At 35.6% G+C, this 27,265-nt stretch overlaps 1 protein-coding gene across 9 annotated transcripts in view; it reads left to right on the top strand.

The window, feature by feature from the left end:
* The window catches only part of MKLN1 (muskelin 1), a 414,229-nt gene that overhangs the window by 303,952 nt on the left and 83,012 nt on the right, over positions 1-27,265 (top strand). For 6 of the 9 annotated variants that reach the window (XM_032275651.1, XM_032275655.1, XM_032275654.1 and 3 more), the window contains 4 exons: positions 372-481; positions 2,303-2,495; positions 19,777-19,854; positions 23,464-23,550. In XM_032275651.1, coding sequence (XP_032131542.1) covers positions 372-481; positions 2,303-2,495; positions 19,777-19,854; positions 23,464-23,550 — 468 coding nt within the window. Of the gene's footprint in view, positions 1-371; positions 482-2,299; positions 2,496-19,776; positions 19,855-23,463; positions 23,551-27,265 lie in introns of all 9 variants that reach the window. The other 3 variants (XM_032275652.1, XM_032275649.1, XM_032275657.1) reach the window with 2 other exon arrangements.

The following is a 27,265-nucleotide window of genomic DNA, read 5'->3' as shown; positions in this document are numbered from 1 at the left end:
ATTGAACTTTCGGTCTCTTTCAGTGTTCTGGTGTAGGCTAAATTCTAAAGTAATTTTTTGCTGCTTGTATGTTTGGTAAAATTTACCTGTTAAATCATCTAATTCTGGTGGCATTTATTTGGGGGTAGACATAGGAACATTTCGAATTTATCTTACAGTGTTTTTATTAACTAAGGAAATCTTATGTTGGCATGGGTCATCTATTTCGTTTTACTATTTTAGCCTTAGCACCATGCTAGTCATGTAAAAGATGCCCATAAAATGTATTCAATGAATCCTTATAAGGTTGAATAGTGATTTTACTTTGCTGAAGTTTTATTTGAACTGTGTTAATATTTTTCTTCTTCTTTTTGTTTTTTTTCTTCTTAAAGTTCCACTCTTGTCCTGGGGACCCAGCTTTAACTTTAGCATCTGGTATGTTGAACTTAGTGGCATTGATGATCCTGATGTAGTACAACCCTGTCTCAACTGGTATAGCAAGGTAGGACTGTATTTTAAATACTGACTTTAATGCCTATAAAAGGAAAGTGGTGTCAATCTTGTCTTCATTGAGAATAATTAAAAATATTTAAAATAATAATAAGCTAACATTTAATTAAGCACTTCCAGTCTGCCAGCTTTTAAGCAATCCTTGTCACTCATTTAGTCATTATCACTCTATGAGACAGGTACAGTGATTATCCTCATTAGTTTATAGATGAAGAAATGAAGCACAGAGAGATTAAATAGTTTGCCTAGGGTCACACAGTTGTAAAATGTATGAGCCAATATGAACTTAGGCAATTGGACTCCACAGTCTGCTTTTATATTATTATTTCTATTTGACTCTGAATTTTGTTTTTCTGCTTGTACTGATATAAATACTTAAAACATAGTTTTTGGTGGGATAGTTTTGCACCCTAATGGAAAATTTAAGATGTAGATGTGATTTAAACTCCTAAAGTAATCAACAGGGTTAAAAGATATTGCTGTTTAATATAACTATAGTATATGTTGTTACATAGTAGTTATGTAGATAAATCTTTTTTAGAGACCAAGAGTAAGAAACTATTCATGTAAAAATAGCTATAGAATCACTGATGTGTGTTTCAATTCTTATACATCTTCCTAAGCTCATTACTTTATTTTCTTGCCTTATTAAAGGGTAATAATGCTTATAAATAAATCATTGTTGTTTGATTATCATGTAGGTTTCCATGTCATCTGTTTGTTTGTATAGTGGTATACTTAGGATTTTTGAGGTAATCCTAGAACATATTCTTGAAGTTGAGATTTTTTAAAAAAACCCTTTTCATAAGATTGTATTTTTGGCATCTATCCTATTAGGGGAAAATTTTAATAAATTAAGTGCCTACCTTTTGGATTCCAGTTAATTGAGATGTTGTCTAATTTATAGCTGCTTAATAGATAAGGTAGTTCAGGTTTAAAAAACAGTTAAATTGGGCTGGGCGCAATGGCTCATGCCTGTAATCCCAGCACTTTGGGAGGCCTCAGCAGGTGGATCATGAGGTCAGGAGTTCTAGACTATTCCAACCAACATGGTAAAACCCCATGTCTACTAAAAATACAAAAATAAGCTGGGTGTGTTAAGGCGTGCCTGTAACCTCAGCTACTCAGGAGGCTGAGGCAGAAGAATTGCTTGAACCCCAGAGGTAGGTGGAGGTTGCAGTGAGCTGACATTGCGCCACTGCGCTCCAGCCTGGGAGACAGAGCAAGACCCTGTCTCAAAAAAACAAAACAAAACAAAACCCCAAAGAAAATGATTAAATTTAGTCTCTTTTTGATTATTTTTGAGTCATAATACCTGTTTGTAAATTTGAAATACCCGTATACTTGGTAATACTTGTCATTCAAGTAATAGTTTTTTTTAAAAAAACCAAAAGTAGAAAGCATAATATAATTTATGTGGATTATTTAATTTTTTTGTACTCTCAGTACCTGCATTGTAATGGGATTAATAGATGCTATAGGAGTTATAATTTTTCCAATCTTAAGTGGGGTTTAAGAAATAGATATTCTGCTGCTTTTCTTCAGAGTTGAGGCTCTGGAATTGGGTTTGGTATAATCACTTTTGGCTACATACTTTGTGACCTTGGGCAAGTTATTGCAACAGGCCAACCTTTAGTTTTGCTCGTTAAACGAGCCAAATAATGATACCTAATGAATCAGGTTAGTACACTGCTTGGCATATAGTATTAATAAATGCTCAATGTAGATTAGTTATTTTTACTGCTGTTATTATTTCCTACAGTATCATCTAACCAAATATCTTCTTTCCATACTTACTCTTGTGTTCTAGTAGTACCGTGAACAGGAAGCTATTCGCCTTTGCTTAAAACACTTTAGACAACACAACTATACAGAAGCTTTTGAGTCACTACAAAAGAAAACCAAGATTGCCCTGGAACATCCCATGTTAACAGATATTCATGACAAGCTGGTGTTGAAGGGCGATTTTGATGCTTGCGAAGAGTTGATTGAAAAAGCTGTAAATGGTATGAAACTTAGATTGGTTATTAGGTTAATTTCAAGTACATACAGGAAACTGTTTCTCAAAAAGAATGTAGGCTTATGCCAGTTATTACTCTAATTTTTTTCTTTTTTTTTTTTTTTTTTACTCAGTTAAAGATTGTTAGCTCTTTGGATTAGGGACTTCTTTCATGTAAGATAGATCCATAATGTAATGAGACTAAAAAAATGAAATGTAGTTGAACTCACATATAAATTTAAGTTGTCATCTTGGGAAACCATGCGCTTACAAGTGATAACATTAACTAGCATTAAATCATATTAGAAATACTATTTTGATATTGATAGCCAATATTCATTAACAGTGTAACTTTGAGAAGGGGGCTAGATAATTAAAAATGTTATCACTAAACAATTATATATAATGAACAAAGAGATATGTATTGAAAACAACTTTCTTATGGTGTAAATGCCATATAATTGCCAGTTTTCTTGTGTGACTTGTAATCTGGAAATGTGAATATTTGAATATGTATATTAATCTCCTAGGGTAGTAGCTTTGGAGGGTAACATTTGAATATTTAAGGTCTGGTGTGTTTTGTTATTTAAAATAAAAAGGGCCTCTGTTGCTTATAGTATGACTTTTTTTTTTTTTTTAATCTTCACAGTAACTTTCATAGTGACAGAACAGAATAGTTGCACAATATAAAACTTGAGGAATTGAATTTGGTGCATCCTTTATAGGAAGAAATAAGAAATAATAGATTTTTCAGTGGTTTGCTTTCATTATTTTCATTTTATCACTGTTATCATCATCTATTATTAGGTACTCATATTTATCAGATATTGGGTAACTTAAAACCAGACCCATACTGCCTTCTTTGAGTTAAAGTTAACTTAAAATGAATTGCTTTGAGCTCCACTTTTTAAAATATGACAAATCTGCTTCTAAACCTTGTACACTGTTATTGCTTACTTGATTGATGATGATAATTGCAAATAAGTGATTGGTATGTTTGAAATTGAGTATTATTTTGGAGTATAAACAAATAAAACACATATGGTAACTAATCTCTTACCAAACCTTTAAAATGCTACCAGTAAAAGTATATATGTACGTATGCCATTTCTAGGAGTGAATTTGTATTTTTTTTTTAACTTCATAGGATGAGGGAGGAATAGGTAATTTTAGGGCTTTTTTGTTTTGTTTCAAGTATTTATCATTAAGGCCTTTGATATTAAGGGAAAGCGAAACAACAGCCACAGGCAACTCTATACAATTAATATGCTAAAAACAGTTATGTTTTAAAGCTCTCTTTAGTGACGTACTCAGTTGGTTAAGATTAGCTAATAAAATCTTGTGCAGCTTTGATATCTACAGAGACTTAATTTATCCTTTGGCTCTAGAAAGGAACCAAGTTTAGAGAAATTGGTAGTTGCTTCTTGAAACTTACAGCTACATCATAGTTTTTGTACTATTAATACTAGGGGCTCTCCTAAACTGGCCTGGAACCCTGTTAGTTAATAAACATTCGTTTCAGCGTTGTTCAGTTTGCTTCTGACCTCATTGATGATGATTTGTTGGACAAATAAGGAAGTAAACAGTGCAGAGTTTTTTGGCTTCTACTCTGCTAAAAACATAGCAGAGAAGGACAAGAAGTTCCTTCCTGCTAAATAGGAAGATCGAGGGAATCAAAAGAATCTCCTTCAAGCTTCTTATAATGGAGGATACAAAAACTACTTTTAGTATTTTTAGTATATTACTTAATAGGATCTTTAAGTATTGTCTGTACTTTAAGAAAGTGTAAGGCTGTATTTATTTCTCTAATAGACTTTTTATTTGTCTAGAAACATCACTGTATTTACATTTCATTGTATTAGAGGTGATTTTGGAACCAATAATTGCAGCTTCCACTTTGACATTGCAAGATCCAGTGATAATGGGCAAAAGTAATCACCTAGGGACAGGAAAGTTGTACTCAAACGTGTAGAGATTGTACTAAAAACCTTCCTTTGCTGAGCTTATTTTATTTGCTATAGAAAGAAAAATTTTCTTTTGTGAGATAAGGGAAGGATAAAGTTTAATAAGGTAGTTGTAAAGTTTCAACTTGAACTCTCTACCTTTCTCCCTCTGTCTTTCTCAAAATGCTCCTTTCTTTTTCTATTATCTCGTTTTAAAAAAAATCTCTCCACTCTCCTCTATTGGATTGTGTAGGGTTGTAGGCATATCTTGGAGATGTTGCAGGTTTGGTTCCAGACCACCTCAATGAAGTGAATGACACAGTAAAGCAAGTTACACAATTTTTTTTGCTTTCCCTGTGCATATAAAAGTTACTTCTCTAGTCTACTGTAGTCTGTTAAGGTACAATAACATTATTTCTTTTTTAAAAAATGGACATACCTTAACTTTAAAATGCTTTACTATCTGAGCCTTCAGTGAGTTATAATCTGTTTGCTAGTGAAGGGTCTTGCCCTAGTGTTGATGGCTGCTGGCTGATAAGGATGGTGATTGCTGAAGGTTGGTGCGATTGTGGCAGTTTCTTAAAATAAGACAATGAAGTTTGATGCATCAGTGGGCTCTTCCTTTCACATGAGAAGCAATTTCTCATCCATTCAAGTTTTATCATGCGATTGTAGTAGTTCAGTCACAGCTTCAGGCTCTACTTCTAATTCTAGTTCTCTTGCTATGTCTACCACACCTGCAGTTACTACTACTTCTGAAGTCTTTAACCCTCCACATCATCCATGAGGGTTGGAATCAACTTCTTCCCAACTCTTGTTAATGTTGATGTTTTGATCTCTTCCCAAGAATCACAAATGTTCTTAATGGCATCTAGAATGGTGAATCCTTTCCAGAAGGTTTTAAATTTACTTTGCCCAGATCCATCAGAGGAAACACTATCTATAGCAACTATAGCCTTACAATTTTCTTGAAAGTCTAAATGACTCCTTGATCCATAGGCTGCAAAATCAATATGTGTTAGCAGGCATGAAAACATTAATCTCCCTGTATTTTTCCATCAGAGCTCTTGGTTGACTAGGTACATTGTCAGTGAGCAGTAATATTTTGAAAGAAATCTTTTTATTTTTCTGAGCAGTAGGTCTCAACAGGGGGCATAAAATTTTCATTAAACCATTCTGTACACAGATGTACTATCATCTAGGCTTTGTTACTCCATTTGTAGTGCACAGGCAGAGTAGATTCAGCTTAATTCTTAAGGGCCCTAGGATTTTTCAGAATAGTAAATTAACATTGACTTCCACTTAAAGTTACCAGCTGCATTAGCTGCTTACAAGAGAGTCACACTATCTTTTGAAGCTTTGAAGCCAGGCATTGACTTCTCTATAGCTATGAAAGTTCTAGATGGCACCTTCTTCCAATAGAAGTCTATTGAACTGTTTTGTCTGCATTGAAAATCTGTTTAGTGTAGTTGCCTTTATAATCTTAGCTAGATTTTCTAGATACTAATAACTTGCTGCAGCTTCTATAATACATCAGCACTTGTGGCTTCACTTTGTGCTTTTATGTTATAGAGATGGCTTCTTTTTTTAAACTTCGTGAACCGACCTCTGCTAGCTTCCAACTTTTCTTTTGCAGTTTTCTGATTTCTCTCTGCTTTCATACACTTGAAGAGATTTAAGGCCATGGCTTGGATTAGGTTTTGGCTTAAGGGAGTGTTGTGACTGATTATCCAGACCACTCTGCCTCCATATTAACAATGTCTGTTCTGCTTTCTTATCAGTCATGGGTTCACTTATAATTTCCTGTAAGAACTTTTCCTTCTCATTTACAGCTTGGTCAACTTCAGTGCAAGAGGTCAACTTTCAGCCTGTCTTGGCCTTTGATATGCCTTCCTCCCTAAGTTTAATCATTTCTAATTTTTTATTTAAAGTGAGAGATGTGTGTTGAACCCTTAAAGGCCATGATAAAGTTATTAAATGGCTTAATTTCAGTCTTGTTGCATCTCATGGAATAGGGAGACCCACAGAGAGGGAGAGAAATGTGGGAACTGCTGCTTTATGGAGTAATCAGAACACACACATTTATTAAGTTCCCCGTCTTATAAGGGTGTGGTTCATGGTGCCTCAAAACAGTTACTACATTATTGACATCAAAGATCACTCATCTTAGGTCACTATAACAATAGTTATAACAATAATGAAAAAGGTTGAAACATTGCAAGAATTACTGAAATGTGAGACAGATGCAAAATGAAGAAATTCTTTTGGAAAAATGGCATCTGTAGATTTTTTTCAATTTGTAAAGACAGTATCTGTGAACCATGGTAAAGCAAAGCATTATAAAGGCATATGTATATTGAATTATCTTAATTGCTTTTTTTTTTTTTTGTAATTTAGGTTCTGGGGTACATGTGCACATCATGCAGGATTGTTGCATAGGTACATACATGGCACGGTGGTTTGCTGCCTTTATCCCCACTTCACCTATATCTGGTATTTCTTCCCTCATTATCCCTCCCCACCCCCGCTGTCCCTCTCCTAGTCCCCCCACTGACCGCAGTGTGTGATGCTCCTCTCCCTGTGTCCATGTGTTCTAATTGTTCAACACCTGCCTATGCGTAATAACATACGGTGTTTGGTTTTCTGTTCTTGTGTCAGTTTGCTGAGAATGATGATTTCCAGATTCATCCATGTCCCTATGAAGGACACGAAGTCATCGTTTTTTATGGCTGCATAGTATTCCCTGGTGTATATGTGCCACATTTTCTTTATTCAGTCTATCGATGATGGACATTTGGGTTGGTTCCAGGTCTTTGCTATTGTAAACAGTGCCGCAGTGAACATACATGTGCATGTGTCTTTATAATAGAAAAATTTATAATTATTTGGATATATACCCAGTAATGGAATTGCTGGGTCACATGGTATTTCTATTTCTAGATCCTTGAGGAATTGCCACACTGTCTTCCACCATGGTTGAACTAATTTACACTCCCACCAACAGTGTAAAGTGTTGCTATTTCTCCACATCCTCTCCAGCATCTTTTGTCTCCAGATTTTTTTAATGATCACCATTCTAAGTGGTGTGAGATGGTATCTCAATGTGGTTTTGATTTGCATTTCTCTAATGACCAGTGATGAGCATTTTTTCATATGTTTGTTGGCCTCATATATGTCTTCTTTTGTAAAGTGTCTGTTCATATCCTTTGCCCACTTTTGAATGGGTTTGTTTGTTTTTTTCTTGTAAATCTGTTTTAGTTCTTTGTAGATTCTGGATATTAGCCCTTTGTCAGATGGGTAGATTGCAAAAATTTTTCCCATTCTGTTGGTTGCCGGTTCAGTCTAATGATTGTTTCCTTTGCTGTACAGAAGGTCTGGAGTTTAATTAGATTCCATTTGTCTGTTTGGCTTTGGTTGCCATTGCTTTTGGTGCTTTGGTCATGAAGTCCTTGCCTACGCCTATGTCCTGAATGGTTTTTCCTAGGTTTTCTTCTAGGGTTTTTATGGTGGTAGGTCTTATGTTTAAGTCTTTAATCCATCTGGAGTTAATTTTAGTGTAAGGTGTCAGGGTCAGGAAGGGGTCCAGTTTCTGCTTTCTGCACATGGCTAGCCAGTTTTCCCAATACCATTTATTAAACAGGGAATCCTTTCCCCATTGCTTGTTTTTGTGAGGTTTATCAAAGATCAGATGATTGTAGATGTGTGGTGTTGCTTCTGGAGCCTCTGTTCTGTTCCATTGGTGTATGTCTCTGTTTTGGTACCAGTACCATGCTGTTTTGATTACTGTGGCCTTGTAGTATAATTTGAAGTCAGATAGCATGATGCCTCCGGCTTTGTTCTTTTTGCTTAGGATTGGTAGCTTGATGGGGTTAGCATTGAATCTATAAATTACTTTGGGCAGTATGACCATTTTCACGATGTTGATTCTTCCCAACCATGAGCATGGGATGTTTTTCCATCTGTTTGTGTCCTCTCTTATTTCCTTGAGCAGTGGTTTGTAGTTCTCCTTGAAGAGGTCCTTTACATCCTTTGTTAGTTGTATTTCTAGGTATTTTATTCTCTTTGTAGAAATTGTGAATGAGAGTTCACTTTTGATTTGGCTGTCTGTTATTGGTGTATAGGAATGCTTGTGATTTTTGCACATGGATTTTGTATCCTGAGACTTTGCTGAAGTTGCTTATCAGTTTCAGGAGATTTTGGGCTGAGGCAATGGGATCTTCTAAATATACAATTATGTCATCTGAGATTTCTCTGTTCCTATTTGAATACCCTTTATTTCTTTCTCTTGCCTAATTGCCCTGGCTAGAACTTCCAAAACTATATTGAATAGGAGTGGTGAGAGAGGGCATCCTTGTCTTGTGCCAGATTTCAAGGGGAATGCTTCCAGTTTTTGCCCGTTCTGTATGATATTGGCTGTGGGTTTGTTGTAAATAGCTTTTATTATTTTGTGATATGTACCATCGATGCCTAGTTTATTGAGGGTTTTTAGCATGAAGGGCTGTTGAATTTCGTCAAAGGCCCTTTCTGCATCTATTGAGATAATCATGTGGTTTTTGTCTTTAGTTCTGTTTATGTAACGATTACATTTATAGACTTGCTTATGTTGAACCAGCCTTGCTTGCATCCCTGAGATGAAGCCTACTTGATCGTGATGAGTAAGGTTTTTGATTTGCTGTTGCATTCTCTTTGCCAGTATTTTATTGAAGATTTTTGTGTCGATGTTTATCATGGATATTGGCCAGAAGTTTTCTTTTTAGTTGTGTCTCTGCCCAGTTTTGGTATTAGGATGGTGTTGGTCTCATAAAATGATTTGGGGAGGATTCCCTCTTTTTGTATTGTTTGGAATAGTTTCAGAAGGAGTGGTACCAGCTCCTCTTTGTAAGTCTGGTAGAATTCGTCTATAAACCTGTCTGGACCTGGGCTTTTTTTCAGTTGGTAGGCTATTAATTGCTGTCTCAACTTCAGTCCTTGTTATTGGTCTATTCAGGGATTCAACTTCTTCCTGGTTTAGTCTTGGAATAGTGCAAGTGTCCAGGAATTTATCCATTTCTTCCAGATTTACTGGTTTGTGTGCATAGAGTTGTTTGCAGTAATCTCTGATGGTAGTTTGTATTTCTGTGGAATCGGTGGTGATGTCCCCTTTATCATTTTTTATTGCAGCTATTTGATTATTCTCTCTTTTCTTTTTTATTAGTCTGGCTAGTGGTCTGTTTTGTTGATCTTTTAAAAAAAACCAGCTCCTGGATTTATTGATTTTTTTGAAGGGTTTTTTGTGTCTCTATCTCCTTCGGTTCTGCTCTGATCTTAGTTATTTCTTGTCTTCTGCTAGCTTTTGAGTTTTTTTGATCTCGCCCCTCTAATTCTTTCAATTTTGATGATGGGATGTCGATTTTAAACCTTTCCTTGCTCCTGATATGGGCATTTATTGCTATGAATTTCCCTCTAAACACTGCTTTGAATGTGTCCCAGAGATTCTGGTATGTTGTGTCTTCATTCTTGTTGGTTTCGAAGAACATCTTGATTTCTGCCTTCATTTCGTTATTTATCCAGTCTACATTCAGGAGCCAGTTGTTCATTTTCCATGAAATTGTGCAGTTTTGAGTTAGTTTCTTAATCCTGAGTTCTCATTTGATTGCACTGTGGTCTGAGAGACTGTTTGTTATGCTTTCTGTTCTTTTGCATTTGCTGAGGAATGATTTACTTCCAGTTATGTGGTCGATTTTAGAGAAGTGCGATATTGTGCTGAGAAGAATGTGTACTCTGTGGATTTGGGGTTAAGAGTTATGTAAATGTCTATTAAGTTCACTTCATCCAGATCTGCATTTGAGTCCTGGATTTCCTTGTTGATTTTCTGTCTCGTTGATCTGTGTAATATTGATAGTGGAGTGTTAAAGTCTCCCACTATTATTGTGCGAGAGTCTAAGTCTCTTTGTAGGTCAGTAAGGACTTGCCTTATGTATCTAGGTGCTCCTGCATTGGGTGCATATATATTTAGGATTGTTAGCTCTTGTTGTATTGATCCTTTTACCATTATGTAATGCCCTTCTTTGTCTCTTGTGATTTTTGTTGGTTTAAAGTCTGTTTTATCAGAGACTAGGATTGTCACCTCTGCTTTTTTTTGCTCTCCGTTTGCTTGGTAAATCTTCTTCTATTCCTTTATTTTGAGTCTATATGTGTCTTTGCACATGAGATGGGTTTCCTGAATACAGCACACTGATGGTTCTTGGCTTTTTATCCAATTTACCAGTCTGTGTCTTTTGATTGGGGCATTTAGCTCATTTACATTTAAGGTTAATATTGTTATGTGTGAATTTGATCCTGCCATTTTATTACTGGTTGGTTATTTTGCCCTTTGGTTGATGTAATTTCTTCATTGCATCATCGGTCTTTACCATTTGGTTCTTTTTTGCAGTGGCTGGTACTGGTTTTTACTTTCTGTGTTTAGTGCTTCCTTTAGGAGCTCTTGCGGGGCAGGTCTGGTGTGACAAAATCCCTCAGCAATTGCTTCTCCCTAAAGGATTTCATTTCTCCTTCACTTATGAAGCTTAGTTTGGCTGGATATGAAATTCTAGGTTGAAAGTTCTTTTCTTTAAGGATGTTGAATATTGGCTCCCACTCTCTTCTGGCTTGTAGGGCTCCTGCCAGGAGATCCACTGTGAGTCTGATGTGCTTCCCTTTGTGGGTGACCTGACCTTTCTCTCTGGCTGCCCTTAGTATTTTTTCCTTCGTTTCAACCCTGGTGAACTTGATGATTATGTGCCTGGGGTTGCTCTTCTAGAGGAGTATTCGTTGTGGTATTCTCTGTATTTCCTGTATTTGAATGTTGACCTGCCTTGCTAGGTTGGGGAAGTTCTCCTGGATAATATCCTGAAGAATGTTTTCCAGCTTGGATTCATTCTCCCCATCATCTTCTGGTACACCTATCAGGCGTAGATTAGGTCTTTTCACATAATCCTATATTTCTTGAAGGCTTTGTTCATTTCTTTTCACCCTTTGTTCTCTTTACTTGCCTTCTCGTTTTATTACATTGAGTTGATCTTCAGTCTCTGGTATCCTTTCTTCTGCTTGATCTATTTGGCTATTGAAACTTGCGTATGCTTCATGAAGTTCTTGTGCAGTGTTTTTTAGTTCCATCAAGTTGTTTAGGTTCTTCTCTAAGCTGGTTATTCTAGTTAACATTTCATCTAACCTTTTTTCAAGGTTTTTAGTTTCTTTTATTCTTCCCCCCCCCCCCCGCCCCCCATTTATTTATTTTATTGCATTTCAGGTTTGGGGGAAGGTTTTTAGTTTCTTTGCATTGGGATAGAACTTGTTCCTTTAACTCAGAGAAGTTTGTTATTACCCACCTTCTGAACCCTGCTTCTGTCAATTTGTCAAATTCATTCTCCGTCCTGCTTTGTTCCCTTGCTGATGAGGAGTCATGAACTCATGGTCGGGGAGAGATGTTCTGGTTTTTGATGGTTTCATTCTTGGGCTGGTTTCTCCTCATCTCTTGCATTTATATCGTTTTGATGGAAGGTAGCTGCTTGGGGAGGCAGCCTTTCCTTTGCCTGCCTGCGGAGGCGCTGCTGGGCTGCCACAAATTCAGTGGAGCTGCTGCGTCTTTTATTTACTCCGGAAAATTAGGCCGGTTTCTGTAATGGCGGCTTCCCTTCTGCCGGAGCTGGAGCGTTCCTGGTCTCTCTCTGATGTTTTCGGTGCCTAACTCTGGAGTGAGAGTTTTTTGGCCTGCTGGGCTTTGTGCAGCGTCTGGGGACCCATCCTGCTGTTTGGGCTGTTACCCTGCCTTTCGTTCACCTTCTTACTGGGGGGTGGGTAGCTTCATCCCATCGGCTTTTTAGGTTTCTTGGCATCAGCCAGTGCTTCCGCCTAGATCTATACTGACAGCCCCAGGGCCAAAGTTGCTGTTTTAACCAGTTTAGGCAGCTCGCTAAGGCTTTTCAGCCCTGTGAAGATCTCCTGTTCTGTGGGTTGTAGAGGGCTTGGGTAGAGCGCTGTATCCAAACCGAAGTCCCAGAGGGGGAGATCCCCCAGTCCTCCGGTCGGTTGCGTGCTCCTCCTGGGTGGGGCACTGTCCCACCTTGCTGCAACTTGCCCTATTTAGTTTATACCCACTGTCCGACCAGACCCACAAAATGAACCTCTTACCTCATTTGCAATTGTGGAGACCACTTGGCCTCTGCATCTCTCTCGCTGGGAGCTGCTTTCCGGAGTTGCCCCTTATTCGGCCATCTTGGGATTGCCCGCTTTTCTGTTTTTAATGCAATTTTGTGTTCCTGTTACAAACCCTACTTTATAATGGTGTCTTATTCTTCTCAGTTATTGTATTTGATCTGCCAAACTTTTATGAAGTATTTTTGCATATATTTGTATATAAGATATTTGTCAGCAGTTTTCTTACAAAGTGCATGTCATTTTGGTATCTTTTGTTATGTTTGGGTAGTTCTAGCCTTATAAAATGAGGCAGGAATCTGTAAGTGTTTGCGTAGAATGAGTAGTAGCCTGGTAGAATTTGCTAGTGAAGGCAACTGGACCTGGAGTTACTTTTATGTGGAAGTTTTTGTGTTTTATTAGCAGGGCCTCTCTTTGTCACCCAGGCTGGAGTACCATGGCATGATCAGTTAACTGTAGCCTTGAACTCCTGGGCTCAGGCTATCCTCTGACCTCCTGAGTAGCTGGGACTATCTGTGCATGCTACCATGTCTGGCTAATTTTTTGAAATGTGAAGATTTAGTCTCACCATGTTACCCAGGCTGGTCTTTAACTCCTTGCTCAAATGATCCACCCATATTAGCTTACCAAAGCACTGGTATTACAGATGTGAGCTATTTGTTTTCTCCCTTCTTCTTCTTCTTCTTCTTCTTTCTTCTTCTTCTTTTTTTGAGACACAGTCTCTCTCTGTTGCCCCAGCTGGAGTGCAGTGGCATAGTCATGGCTTACTACAGCCTTGACCTCCCTGGGGTCAAGTGATCCTTCTACCTAACTTCCCTGGTGGCAGGGACTACAGGCATGCACCACCACACCCAGCTTATTTTTTGTAGAGATGGGATTTTGCCATGTTGCCCACATTGGTCTTGAACTTCTAGGCTCAAGTGATCCCCTAGCCTCAGCCTCCCAAAGTGCTAGAATTACAGATATGAGCCACCATGCCCAGCTTAATTACTTCTTTATTGTATACTTGGTTAAAAAAAAGTTTCCAGTGAAGCTGTCTGTGCTTGAAATTTGATGGATGGGAGTGTCTTTATCTATCAATTTAATTTCTTTAAACATCATAGGACTAATCAGAGTTGTTATTTGTTTGGTTCAGCTTTATTAAATGATATTTTCCTGGAAATTATCTATTTTGTCTAAAATTTCAAACTTATGGGTATTAAGGTATACCTAATATCCTCTTATTATCAGTTTAGTGTTAGCAGGATTTCTTGAGATGTCCCTTTTTTTGTTACTTATCTTGAATTATATATATAGCACAAGTTTATCAAGTTCACTAGTTTCTTGAGAGAATCAGCTTTTGGTTTGTTCATCTTTTCTGTTATTTCGTGTGTTCCTGACTTACACTCTGTGTTTACTGTTTTCCTTCTCTTTTTGAGATTAATTTGCTGTCTTTTTATAACAGCTTTTTAAGCTAGGTGCTTAGCTCATTAGTTTTCAGACTTTGGAAATTTCCCTTATATACATTTAAATGTATAAAATTTCCTCTTGTTCTTTAGTTGTGTTACAAAGTATTTTTATTTTTGTTCAGTTTAGTATTTTCATTATGAAATGAAATGGCTCTTTGGAAGAACAGTGGTTTTTAATTTACAAATTTGTGGAGATTTACTAGTTGTTTTCTTTGTTAGTGATTTCTGGCATAATTGCATAGGGGCCAGAGTGCATATCCTGTATGTTTCCAGTCCTTTGAAATTTAATGAGACTTGCTGTATAGCCCAGCTTATTCAGTTTTTATAAACATTATCATATGTATTTGAACAGAATGTGAATTCTTTAGTCGTTGGAGCAGTGTTGTATATCTGCTCAGTTGATCAGAGTTGCTAAACATATTGCACAAATCTTTTTTATCAATAAGAATTTTCTGTCTGATTCTCTTAATTACTGAGAAAGATGTTAACACTTTCCACTATGATTATGGAATTGTATGTGTCTTACAGTTGGTCCAGTTTTACTTTACACATTTTGATGCCATGTTTTTAGTGGCTAACAAATTTTAAATTATTTTGAATTAAATCTTTTATTATGAAGTACATTTGTATCTCTAGACATATTTTTGCATTAAGGTTTAAATTGTATTAAGATCTGTTTTCATTTCTTATTTGTATGGCATATCTTTTCCATCTTTTCAACCTTTATCCCTTTTAAGAGAAATATCTCTTGTAAATTTTATTTAAAAATAACAAACTTATTTGAAGAAATTTTTATTTTATTAATAAATCATTTGACTTGTGGTGAGTTTAGAAATTACAACAGGTATTTGTGATTGCCTTAACAAAATTGATCAGTGCCTTTTCTCTCTTCCCATGTGTGGATTTAGTAGACTTTCAGCTTGATAGTCTCACCTTTAATTTGTTGTTCGACTGTTGTCAATTGCTCTATTGTTGTCATTTATTTTGATACCATGTTCAAAGACCCTATAAAATATTAGTCTTATTTTATATAGCAATTGTTCATTAATTTTACCCAACTATTTACTGATTTTTTTCTCTTTATTATCGTTTGCATCTTTAATCTTATATCTAGGATTATGTTCATTTCCTGTGCTATAAGCCCACCTTTAGACTTTCTTCTGTAATGCAGTTCCACTCTGTCAGAATTGCTGGCCTGAAAATTTTGTCTCCTTTCTGGGAGGGTATTTTTGCTAGATGTAGAATTCCAGATTGGCACTTATGTTCTTGAAATACATTTTGAATGTAATTCCACTGTTATTAACCAGCTTCCATTGTTGCTATTGAGAGATGTGCTGTCACTTTCAACTGCTGTTTTTTTAAATATAATCTTTTTCCCTCTGGCCGTTTAAATATTTTATATTTGTTTTAGATTATTTTTTAGTTACATTAACAAGGCTGTCTGAAACTCCAGTGTAGCAGCCCTGTTAACTATTGTCTATTTTGTTTTTTTTTTCAGTTAAATATATGTTGCCTTTGTCTGTCTATAGTTTCTTTTATTTTCTCCTTTATCTTTTTTAACTGCATATTCCTGTTTAATATTTTAAGCTTCTCTAAACTATCTCATTTCTACTACTATATTGTTTTTAATGTCTCTTTCTTACACTCTGACCTTCAATTCTCTGATATTTTCAATTTTTTTATTCCTATGTTTATCTCTGGCAATTCAGTTTCTGTATCCTTTGTTGTCTTACCATTTCTTTTCCAACTATTTAGATCTCTGCTTTCCAGCTGCTTATATCTGTAATCTGTGCTCATGTTTTATAGAGAGAGTTGCTTTCTTTTTTTTATTTGTGGAAAGGTATATGGCTACATCTTTCTGTTGAATCAGATTCATTTGCTACTCTAAAAAATTTCTTTCTTTTCCTTTTTATATCATGGTGTAATTCCTGGCTTGATTCTTTTTAACATTATTAATCTTTGAATGTGGTGCATTGTTTCTAATTTTAGAAGCTTTTTGTGAGTTAGAAGCTAGAGCTGTGTTCCAGGATAGCAAGAGTTTTCCTTATAATATCTTCTTTCCCTTTTAAGATTCTGTTTCTTCTCAGCAGTGCTTATAATACAAAATCTCACTCTTTTTTCACCTTTCCCAACTGCCTCTTTCTGAAACATTGTTTAGTTTTCATAATTTTGGCTCATTTATGCCTTTGTGCCTTTGTTTATGCTGTATTCTCTTTCCTGTTACTTTCCTTTTCATATAATTCAGTTCCAGTGCATTCTTCAAAGCCAGCTCTTCTAAAGTATCTTCTTTTGTTATATTCTCACGGAATCACTCCTTCCTCCTCTTAACTCCTGTTTACCTTGGTGCTGTATTTCTCATTTTGTATGTAAAAGATTGTTAATTTTCTGCCAAGCACATTTTCAAACACTACATCATCATCATCATCATCATCATCATCATCATCAGTAACATATATCTGAGAGCTTGACAATGTGCCATCTATTCTCCTAGGCCTTTGACTACATGTATTTATTTAATTTTTATACTTATCTTCTAGGGTAAGTATTATTGTTATCTCTATTTCATATATCAGTATGATTAATTTGCTTAAGACCATGTATTTAGGAAGTAACAGGGCTAAGATTTGAATTCAGGTAGTTTGGTGCCAAAATCCATACTTTTTATCTCTAAGCTTTACTGTCTTAGTAAATATTTATTGGTTCAGTGTCCTAATATTAATTGTTATATTATTACTGGTATAATACTGTTCTTTTTTTCAGAATTTAAACAAACTGATGAAATTGGTTTCTTAAAAATTCTTTTTGACCATTATTCTTGAATGGTCAAAAAGGATTGTGCTCTATAAGTTACTTACCTATAAATGCATTTTAAATTATTTCCTTTGTATGTAATCTCTATTTTGGTGAAATATCAAATTTGATAAAAGTTTGAGTTTATCAAATATAAATACCTACAACTAGGCAGCTGTATTATAATCTATGTGCATATTTTTTATTTGTTTTGTTTTTAATTCTGGGCAAAAGATATGAACTTTTTTTTTCCCCTTTTGCTAAAAGCGTTCTAAGTCTCATTTTTAAATCATGTTGTTTGTGTGTGCATGCATGTGTGTATAGGCAGGGTCTCTGTGTTGCCCAGGTTGGTTTTGAACACCTGGCCTTGAGTGATCCTCCTGCCGTAGCCTTCCAAAATGCTGGAATTACAATTGTCAGCCATCAGGCTGGGCCATCATGTGTTTTTTTAAGAGAGTATCCTTTGTTATTGGAGAAAAGAACAGCTTGTGCTCAGTTAGGACTGTATGAAATGTATTTAGTAGAGTTATAGGAAAAAAAATGAAGTGATACTGGACCTGGAGATTCTAGTTAAATAGCTTAAAAATTATTAACAACTACTTCTTAATGTGCTTTCTCCTAGTGATATTTAAACTTCTTTTGGATAGTTTTAATTTTATCTAACTGTTCTGATCTCTTGCTTTAGATTTTTATCAAAAATAGACTTAAAGAAATATGAGCACTGCCTGACTTCTTTAAACAAATAACTTTTTGAACTCACATGGTTCACAGGCATCTTTTTCTTAATAATTTGTTTCTGAAATTTTCAAACACTGTAATAGATGTTGTTACATTTTTATAGGTGAGAATGTCATTATTGTTTCAATAGAGAGACTGAGTTTTTTGCTGAATTATATATCTAAAGTAAGCCTACCAAGGCAGAAGGCCTTCTTAGCAAGAGTTTTCAAGAATTAGAAATAATAGGGAGCATGGTGAGATTATTTGGGGTGCAGAGGTGTCAACTTTTTGTTTTTAGATTGTGAAAGTTGTAGGAAGCTCTTTTACATTAAAACAAGGTACTAAAAGCAATATTTTTTTTAACCTTTACTTTGCTTTAATGTTTACAGTAGTTATTGACTTATTTTTTGCAAGAATTCTGGGAAGTCTCAAAGACAAAGAAAAAAAGAAGTTTGATGTGTGTGTCTGTAGGACAAGTCTTGAAAGCTAAAAGGGTTGGTTACAACTGAGCTTCATAGTTACCCAGAAAAGAAAGATTAGGGAGAGTGCTGTAAACTGCTTGGCCTCTTGTGAATATATAAATCACAGAAAACAGTTTGACTTTTAAATTGAGTCACATGACAGAATTTATAGTAAAAGCAACTTTATAAATTATGATCTATTTGGGTGTTTGTAAAAGCTAGGGCTTCTAGCTTAAAAAGTAAGGAAATGTTATTGTAGCACACAGCAAGAAGTCCAGAGGTAAGTTGGATTTCATGGTTGATTGACTCAGCGATCATTTCTTTCTCTCTGCTGTGTCATCGTTATAGAATTAATTTCATTCTTGTACTTCGACAAATTGGCTTTAACATTTGTATACACTGCATGCAGATATTCCAGAGGAATAAAAGTAGATTTTTCTTCTCTGAATGCCTCTTTAGAAGTAAGGAGGAATTGCCTAGAAGTCTCCCAGAAGATTCCTCATGTTTCATTAGCCAAAATTGGGTTCCATACTGTTCTTAAACTAATCTTTTTTGAGGGCCATGTGACTAGGGCCTCATTATTATTTATGTATATATGTAGGGATGTATATAGGGAATTCAGTCTCCATACCATTATAGTAACTAGTGTAACAACTTAAGAAGTAGATTAAGAGTTTGTCAATACAGTAGAATCAGGAGTAGGGAAGGCATGATAGAACTGTAGTCCCAGCCCTACCATTTAAGAGCTGTATGATTTTGGTTAAGTTTCTTAATTTTTCTAAATACACATTTCTGTATTTATAAAATGCAGATGATAATGTGTAGTTCATATGATTGTTTTTAGAATTAAATGAGATGAGACAGCATAAATTCTAACATTTGGTAAGTGTTCCATAAGTATAGTTCTATTTCTACTATTAGTACTTTTATCTCTATGTAGTTTTGTACTCAAAACTGTATAATAATGGAATTCACATGTTAGTGTTCCCTTTTCCTGAAAATATATCATAAGGGCCTAGACCAAAATTGTTGGAGGTCTGTTTTCTTCTCAATTTTTGTTGGATATGAGTGACAAAAAGTACTGGCACAAAGCACTGTTGGGGGGAAGAGATTCGGTTGCAATGAAGCCATGTTATTCAGGATATAAGGATTAAGAATTTCATAGTTGAAATAAAGACAATGGTAGGAGATCACAAAAAGAAATTAAAATATAATTATCCTAATCGTTATCCTTTCCTCTTCCCGCTTATTATAATACTAGAAATGATTTTTAAAGATACACAAAAACTTTTTTCAATGAAGTAGAACATTTATTCAAATTATTTATTTTTATTTTCTCCTGCACCTATTTTACAACCTTAAATTGTCTTTTAACCTTTTTTCCCCTCCTAGTCGACTCCCTTCTCCTTCTTTTAAGGTCTCTAACCCTCTGGAAATGTCACATGCTTGTCCATTGAATGCAGCAATGCCTTTGTATCTAATAGGTGCAATGCAATAATGATGGGAAACATAATACATTTAATATAAGCTTCCCCTAAAAGCAGTTTGTTTGCATGTTTGTGTCAGTCAATATTTGACTCTTTATATTTGGGGTAGCATACAGTAAAACTGAAATTATGCATATTTTATGAAAATGTGCTTTTATATTAGTGACATATTAGTAATTTCTCTGAAAGTAGTCTTTTAAATTCTAATTTTTTTCTATAATAATGTAAGTAGTTAAGGTGTAATTCTTTCTCATTCTTCAATATTTACAGATGGCTTGTTCAATCAATATATCAGTCAACAGGAATATAAGCCGCGATGGAGTCAAATCATTCCCAAAAGTACCAAAGGTAAGCCATACCTTCTAGATTGTAGTTCTTTTTCTTTAATGTCTCAGTCTTCGGTTTTCCCAAAGTAGTTCAAGTGTCATAGCACTCTGTTAATAAAAAAGATTTTGGCCAGGTGCAGTGGCTCATGCCTGAAATCCCAGTATTTTGAAGGCTGAGGCAGGAAGATTGCATGAGCCCAGGGGTTTGAGGTCAGCCTGGACAACATAGTGAGACCCTATCTCTACATAGAATCAGCTAGACAGCTGGACGTGGTGGCTCATGCCTGTAATCCCAGCACTGTGGGAGGCCAAGGTGGGTAGGTCACCTGAAGTCAGGAGTTCAGGACCAGCATGGCCAACATGGTGAAACCCTGTCTTTACTAAAAATTCAAAAACCAGCTGGGTGTGGTGGCGCATGCCTATAATCCCAGCTACTTGGGAGGCTGAGGTAGGAGAATTGCTTGAACCTGTGAGCCAAGACTGCACCACTGCACTCTCTAGGAGACAGAGCGAGACTCCCATCTGAACACACACACACACACACACACACACACACACACACACATACACACACACACACACACACACACACACACACCCCGACACCGACAGAGCGAGACTCCCATCTGAAAACACACACACACACACACCCCACCCCCCCCCACCCCCCACCCTGCCTGACATATTGGCAGGCACTTGTGGTCCCAGCTGCTTATGGTACTGAGGTGGAAGGGTAGCTTGAGCCTGGGAGGTTGAGGCTGCAATGAGCTGTGTTCATACCACTGCACTTCAACCTGGGCAACAGTGATACTCTGTCTCAAAAAAACAAAAAAAAAACCACAACAAAATAAATAAAAAGCAAATGAAATGTTTAAAGCAAGACATACATTCCTTAACTAGGTGGCAAAATTCATTTATTATATTAAAATTATCTTTTTAAACCTTTTTGTTTTACTGCCATAATAGAAGGTTGGGCAGTTTTTACACAGAGTATCATTATAAACTGCTTTGATAGAGGTACTGTGTAAAATTATAGGCCGTGTTGTAATGCCATATGCGTGTTCCTGAAAACCTTAATTTCTGCAAAATTGTTTGCTAAACCTAGCGGGGAATATGAGATAAATAGAAAGACTGAAGACCATTCCAAATCCGGTGAACTTTATGACCAGGTACTAATAGAAACTAGTGTAATTGGCCGGGCTCAGTGGTTCACGCCTGTAATCCCAGCATTTTGGGAGGCCGAGGTGGGTGGATCACGAGGTCAAGAGATCGAGACATGGTGAAACCCCGTCTCTACTAAAAAATACAAAAATTAACTGGGCGTGGTGGCATGTGCCTGTAGTCCCAGCTACTCGGGAGGCTGAGGCAGGAGAATTGCTTGAACCTAGGAGGTGGAGATAGCACTGAGCCAAGATTGCGCCACTGCACTCCAGCCTGGGGCCTTGTGACAGAGCAAGATTCTGTCTCAAAAAAAAAACTAGTGTAATAATTGTAATAAAAATAAATATCAGTACATTTAAATCTTTAAAGGTATTTATATTGAACATCATAGTGTGTTTAGAGACTTATGCCGTGGGCTCATGCCTCCATCTTTGAAATGTGGATCCTAGAGGGCATTCACTTCTAATAAAGACTGTTTTCATCAAAACTTGAAATCTGATCCAGAGTATAGTCTTCTTCATGAATCCATTATTTTCATATATGGGGGAAGTTTTTGTCACTTCTTCCATCTGTACTAACTGCTTTGCCAGATAGTTAACATAGTGGAAAGTGTAGCAATTTCTTAATGCAGCTGTTTACATTAAAGGAAGGCAATTCTATGGATACTGAGCTTTTTTCATTGTGGTCTTCATATATTGCTAAGGACTTTTCTTTAGTTGTGAGAAAGCTTTCTCCTGATAGTGTTACACATTAATATGCAGGGGAAAATTGCTTAAGAACCTCCATAATTGATGTCACATGAACATCATTCTCCTATTTAATCAGTCATGTATGAGATAATTTTCTTCAGAGACATACATATTATAGCAAACAGACTGTAATTGTGTATTTGCAAACTAATGGATTCAATACGTAAAATGCAAACATACTGAAAATGAATTCATTTGAGTGCTTGCTTTTTTCCCTCAGACCTCTAAGGGATGAATATGCTTTTTAAAATCTATTCTTAAAATCGGCAATACTGACTGATGGGGGAAGGAAAGAAGAAAAAGATAAAGCTTCAATGATAATAAATTGCACGATCTAAGGGCTTAACTGTTAGGAGACAGGATTTTCAGGGAACTTCTGAATGATTAGCCGTTGACAACAGTAGTAATGAAAAGCTTCAGTTTTGTATCTTATTTTCTGTATGTGAGAACTGACATTTCAGTCATTTTATAGCACCTTTGTGAAATTAGTATAAAATAAGATATTTTCAATTTTACATTTGGAGAAAGCCAATACAGGGAAACTTATTAGCCAGAGTAATGTATTTCACTTAATATAAGAGTTATGAAGAAAACCTTAGGCTTTCTGGTTCACACCAAGTAAGACATTCAAATCTTACAATCTTTGAACTACTGAAACAAAGTTATAACCTTTTTGGAGGGGCAGGGGGTCAGAGTCTCGCTTTCATTGCCCAGGCTGAAGTGTAGTGGCGTGACCTCGACTCACTGCAACCTCCGTCTCCCGTGTCCAAGCTATTCTCCTGCCTCAGCCTCCTGAGTAACTGGTATTACAGGCTCCCACCACCATACCCAGCTAATTTTTTGTATTTTTAGTAGAGATGCGGTTTCACCATGTTGGCCAGGCTGGTCTCAAACTCCTGACCTCAGGTGATCCACCTACTTGGCCTCCCACAGTGCTGGGATTACAGGCGTGAGCCACCGCACCCAGCCATCAGGTTATTTGTGTAAGATTTGATGTAAAGTAAGATTAACTACAAGTTGAACAATAGTGTTCTCCTTTGAAAATTTAAAAAGTTTTATTGATTATATTGAAACCTGCCTATTAACCTGCCTTTGATTAAGAATCAAAGTGAAGTAAATCTTAGATTTCCTCAGTCAGTACTTACATAAAATAGTTGGTAAATTAGGTGGGAACTTATTGCTGAAATATTGGCACAAAATTAATGCGTTATACATTATACAAAGTTATATAAAATAATTATACAAAGTACAAAAGTTATACAAAATAATTGTATACATAATACAAAATTAATATTAAAACTTGATAACATCTTTGTTTTCAGGAACTAGTTTTATGATCTTTAAAACTGCTCCTTATACTAATGAACTATGCCTAGAATATATACAGGAGATCTAATTTTGTAATTGTTTTTAAACCTTCACTTTGGCACTCAAGTAGTTTAGAGATTTTTGTTTTTGTGTGATATTCTATGTCTTTGCTGATTTGTGGCATTGATCATAAATAAATTGAAAATAACTTCCAAGTTCATTAATATCCTGAAAGCATTCGGAAAAAACAAGATTATTATTATAAACACAGATTTGAGTCATACTGTTACTTTTATGAGTCCATTTACTTAATATTTTGAAAGAATAAAGGTGGGTTATTTTTACTACTGATTACAGACTTATGAATAACTTTTCTCTGAGTATGCTGCTGTTCTTTGTTATTCCTTTAAAAGAAACTATTATTTCTACTAAAGGTGATGGAGAAGATAACCGACCAGGAATGAGAGGAGGCCATCAGATGGTTATTGATGTTCAAACAGGTGAGTAGCACTTGAAACAGAAAGCAAAATCTTCATTGGCTACAGTATCATCTAAACCAGGCAGTGGCAGGTAAGGAAAGGGGAGCTATTACACAACTGAAATTAGATTGCCTAAAAAAGTGTAATATGCGGCCTTTTATGTGTGTCTGTATACACACTTGTGTGTGTGTTTAGTTTATATGTGTTGTATTTTCATGGAAAACTGGCATATTTCCGGATTTTTGTTGCACTTATATTGTAATAGAGAATATAGAGTTACTGGAATAAAAGAGAACTAAGATATATTTTTAGCTCCTAAAATTAGGCAGCTAAGTGTTGATAGGTCCATTAATTGCTAAAAACTGTTCACAAGCCTGTAAATAATTTAGTTGTTTTAGTTGTTATTGTTGGTTTTTTGCTGCCTTTTAAATTTTGTTCTGAAGCTTGGTAGCAAACATTCTTCTTAAGTTTCTACAGCCTAGGAAAACTTAAATACTATAATATTTAGAGGTTAATACCAACATTATAATAGGTCTCAGATTAGCAGCTTAAAAAGTAAATAATACCAGGACTCTAGCATGAGTTATATTTTATTATTGGATTTTAAAAAACTTTACTGCATAGAATTCCACTCTTTCCTAGAGTAATGAATGCTCAATTTTACTGTGTGTTATGCTGACTCATAGTGCTTCAGGAATAAAAATAATTGCTCTGAAAACTCATATTCTAAAATAAGAATAAAAATGGTTACAATGTAGTTACTAAATCTTCTTGAATTTATTTTCATAATTTTATAAGAGAAATTATAATTTTTTGTTTAAAATTAAAAGCTAAGTTTTTATAATAACTTCTGAACTGATTTGAAGAGTGTTGTTAGGGTCTCTTTGGAAAAGGTTCATTTTAAGATACAGGAATTTGCTTTCTTAATCTTGGTCCCTCTCTCCAAATTTCCGTACAGAAATAGGTTTGAATCAGCTATAGAGTTTTAGGCATCTTGTTTCTGCCTGAGTATGATAAATATTCATATGCTTATTTGCTAAAGAGCCAGATTTATATACAAATTTTTTTATCCAAAAAATTAATTTATGAATATAGACATGAGAGTTTATGTTTAGATTATCTGCAGTAGTTTTTCTCCTTTTTTAAACATAGAGTAGAATTTGTAATGCATTTCTTTTTCTCTATCAGTACTACAAGGAAAATGTTATTGAATGCACCCCCATACTTTTTTTTAAAATAGAGACAGGGTTTTGTCATGTTGCCCAGGTTGGTCTTGAACTCCTAGGCTCAGGCAGTCTGCCTGCTGTGGCCTCCCAAAGTACCTGTATTACAGGCGTGAGCTTCCATGCCAGACCCATCCTTTCAAAGAAATTTGCTTATAGTATTCTATAATAATATACTAAATCTATGTTGATTTGAAAAGAGCCTTTACCTTTTAAAGCAAAATGCACTTTCCTTAAATATAGAAGTAATATGGTTCACTTTAACATTTAAAGCTTACCTTATCTGTGCAGGGCAGAAGGAATTTTCATGGTGCTTACTGCGTTAATAATTATGACAGATGAACCATATGTGTAAAACCATAGGTAAAGTACATGTGTAAGAAAGACAAAAAATTTTCCTCTTTTTATAATCCATGAAATTTGAAAACAGTTATTCAAATAGTAGGCAAATGTCATGACAGAACTTAGTGTGAGCAAGTCATTGAGAATTAAAATCTAACTTTTCAGGTCAGAGATCCTTGAAATACTTACAATAACGTGATAAAGGCCTAGATATTTTTCTATAATATTTTGTTTTATGCATTAGGGGTAGGATTTTAGCAAACTCTTGATGGGCAGGTCCTTACCCCTATTCCCTTTAAAAAAAATATTTCAACTAGGTGCAGTGATGTCTCTTGCCTATAATTGCAGCACTTTGGGAAGCCAAAGCAGGAGGATCACTTGATCCCAAAACTTCAAGATGAGCCTGGGCAACATAGTGGGACCCCATCTCTACAAGAAATAAAAAAGTTAGCTGGGTGTGGTGGTGTATGCTTGTAGTCCCAGCTACTCAAAAGGCTGAGTCAGAAGGATTGCTTGAGCCCAGGAGTTGGAGGCTACAGTGAGCCATCATCACACCACTGCACACCAGCCTGGCAACAAAGCAAGACCCTGTCTCAAAAAACAAAACAAAACAAAACAAAAAAACGCCTCAGAGAGGAGAATGTTATTTGAGTAACTACTAGATTTACTTTAGAAATTATAAGAAAGCGTACCGACAATGACTACTACAGTCACAGAATTTTACTCTAGATGGGACCTTTAAAGGAGTAATCTCTTTTTGATAGCTTCTAAAGATTTATTATAGGTTAGCAAAGGGGTATAAAGAAAAATCAACCTATATCCCCATTTCAGTATTGACACTGGTTTGTAGAAAGTTACAGAAGTACTTTGGAAATACACTTTTAAGCAATATTTCTACCGTAGAAAATCTAGGGAATCATCCTGTTAGTAGAGGAATTTTTTAGTTAGAGCCATTTTGCTCCCGTTCGGAGTGTTTTCTTTTAATCGTTATGAATGCTTGGTGAAACTTTATTTAGGCCCATGGTTGATGACAGAACTAGATTTTTCAGCTTTTAAAAGGAATCATGGGTGGTCATTTAATATACAGTTGTCCATTACTCAAGTTCTCATGCTTTTCAGTATGTTACCATTGCCACGTATAGTGTGAAAACAGTACTATCTATATGTGAACATTGAAGTCGAAAGGATTTTACCAGATTCAGGTGATCCTTGCTTTGAGTAATAGAGATGGCATGTAAGACATTTGGAGATGGAATTCGTCTTCTATTTTTTCTTGTGCGTGCTTTTTACATTCAAAAAATATGTTTCAAAGAAGAGCTATCTGAAACCTTTTGTACACATTTTGATATCTTGGCAGAGAAATAGGGATAGAAGTGTTGATTCCTTTTGAATTTATCATTCACTGTAGAAGGGAAGACTAGAAGGACACATACCAAAATACTGACATTTATGTCTGGTGATGCAATTCTACCAGTGATTTAAATTTTTCTTATTTATAATATATTATTAAAAATTTCTACTTAATATTTATTGTAAGTTCGAGAAAATTTTACTCAATATCATTCTTTTTAGGAAGAGAACTGTATTTATTTGTGAAGGTGCTTTGGAGTACAAATTAAAATACAGAGACCTGATTGTAGAAGGAACTATTTTTGTAACAATAAGAAAAATTGTTGTCTTAGGACCAGAGAAAGGAAGCAAGAAATAGAAAGAAATAAATCGGAGTGTTCAATCTTTTGGCTTCCCTGGGCCATGTTGGAAGAATTGTCTTGGGCAACACATAAAATACATTAATAATAGCTGATGAACTTTAAAAAAAATTCACAAAAAAAGTCTCATAATGTTTTAGGAAAGTTTACAAATTTGTGTTGGGCCACATTGAAAGCCATCTTGGGCTGCATGTGACCCATGGACCGCAGGTTGGACAAGCTTGAGATAAGTGGTAGTAGAGCCAGCAGGATGGCAGAATGCCACATTTCATGACATGACTCTCTCTTTACTCACCAAATTCTTAGAAGTTTTCTCTAGTAAAATTGATTTGGGAGTTGATTTTTATTTATTTATTTTCTTGGTAGAAACTGGTGAGACAATTAGGTTTGGATTCCAGTGTCTGGAAACAGAGAAATGTGAGGAAAGATGCTCTGAGACTCAATAGGAAAAGCTCTGAACTT

This window comes from Sapajus apella, unplaced genomic scaffold, assembly GCF_009761245.1.
Source record: "Sapajus apella isolate SASKATOON/1434 unplaced genomic scaffold, GSC_monkey_1.0 scaffold7, whole genome shotgun sequence".
Taxonomy (NCBI): Eukaryota; Metazoa; Chordata; class Mammalia; order Primates; family Cebidae; genus Sapajus; species Sapajus apella.
This window is presented reverse-complemented; position numbering and strand designations above follow the sequence as displayed.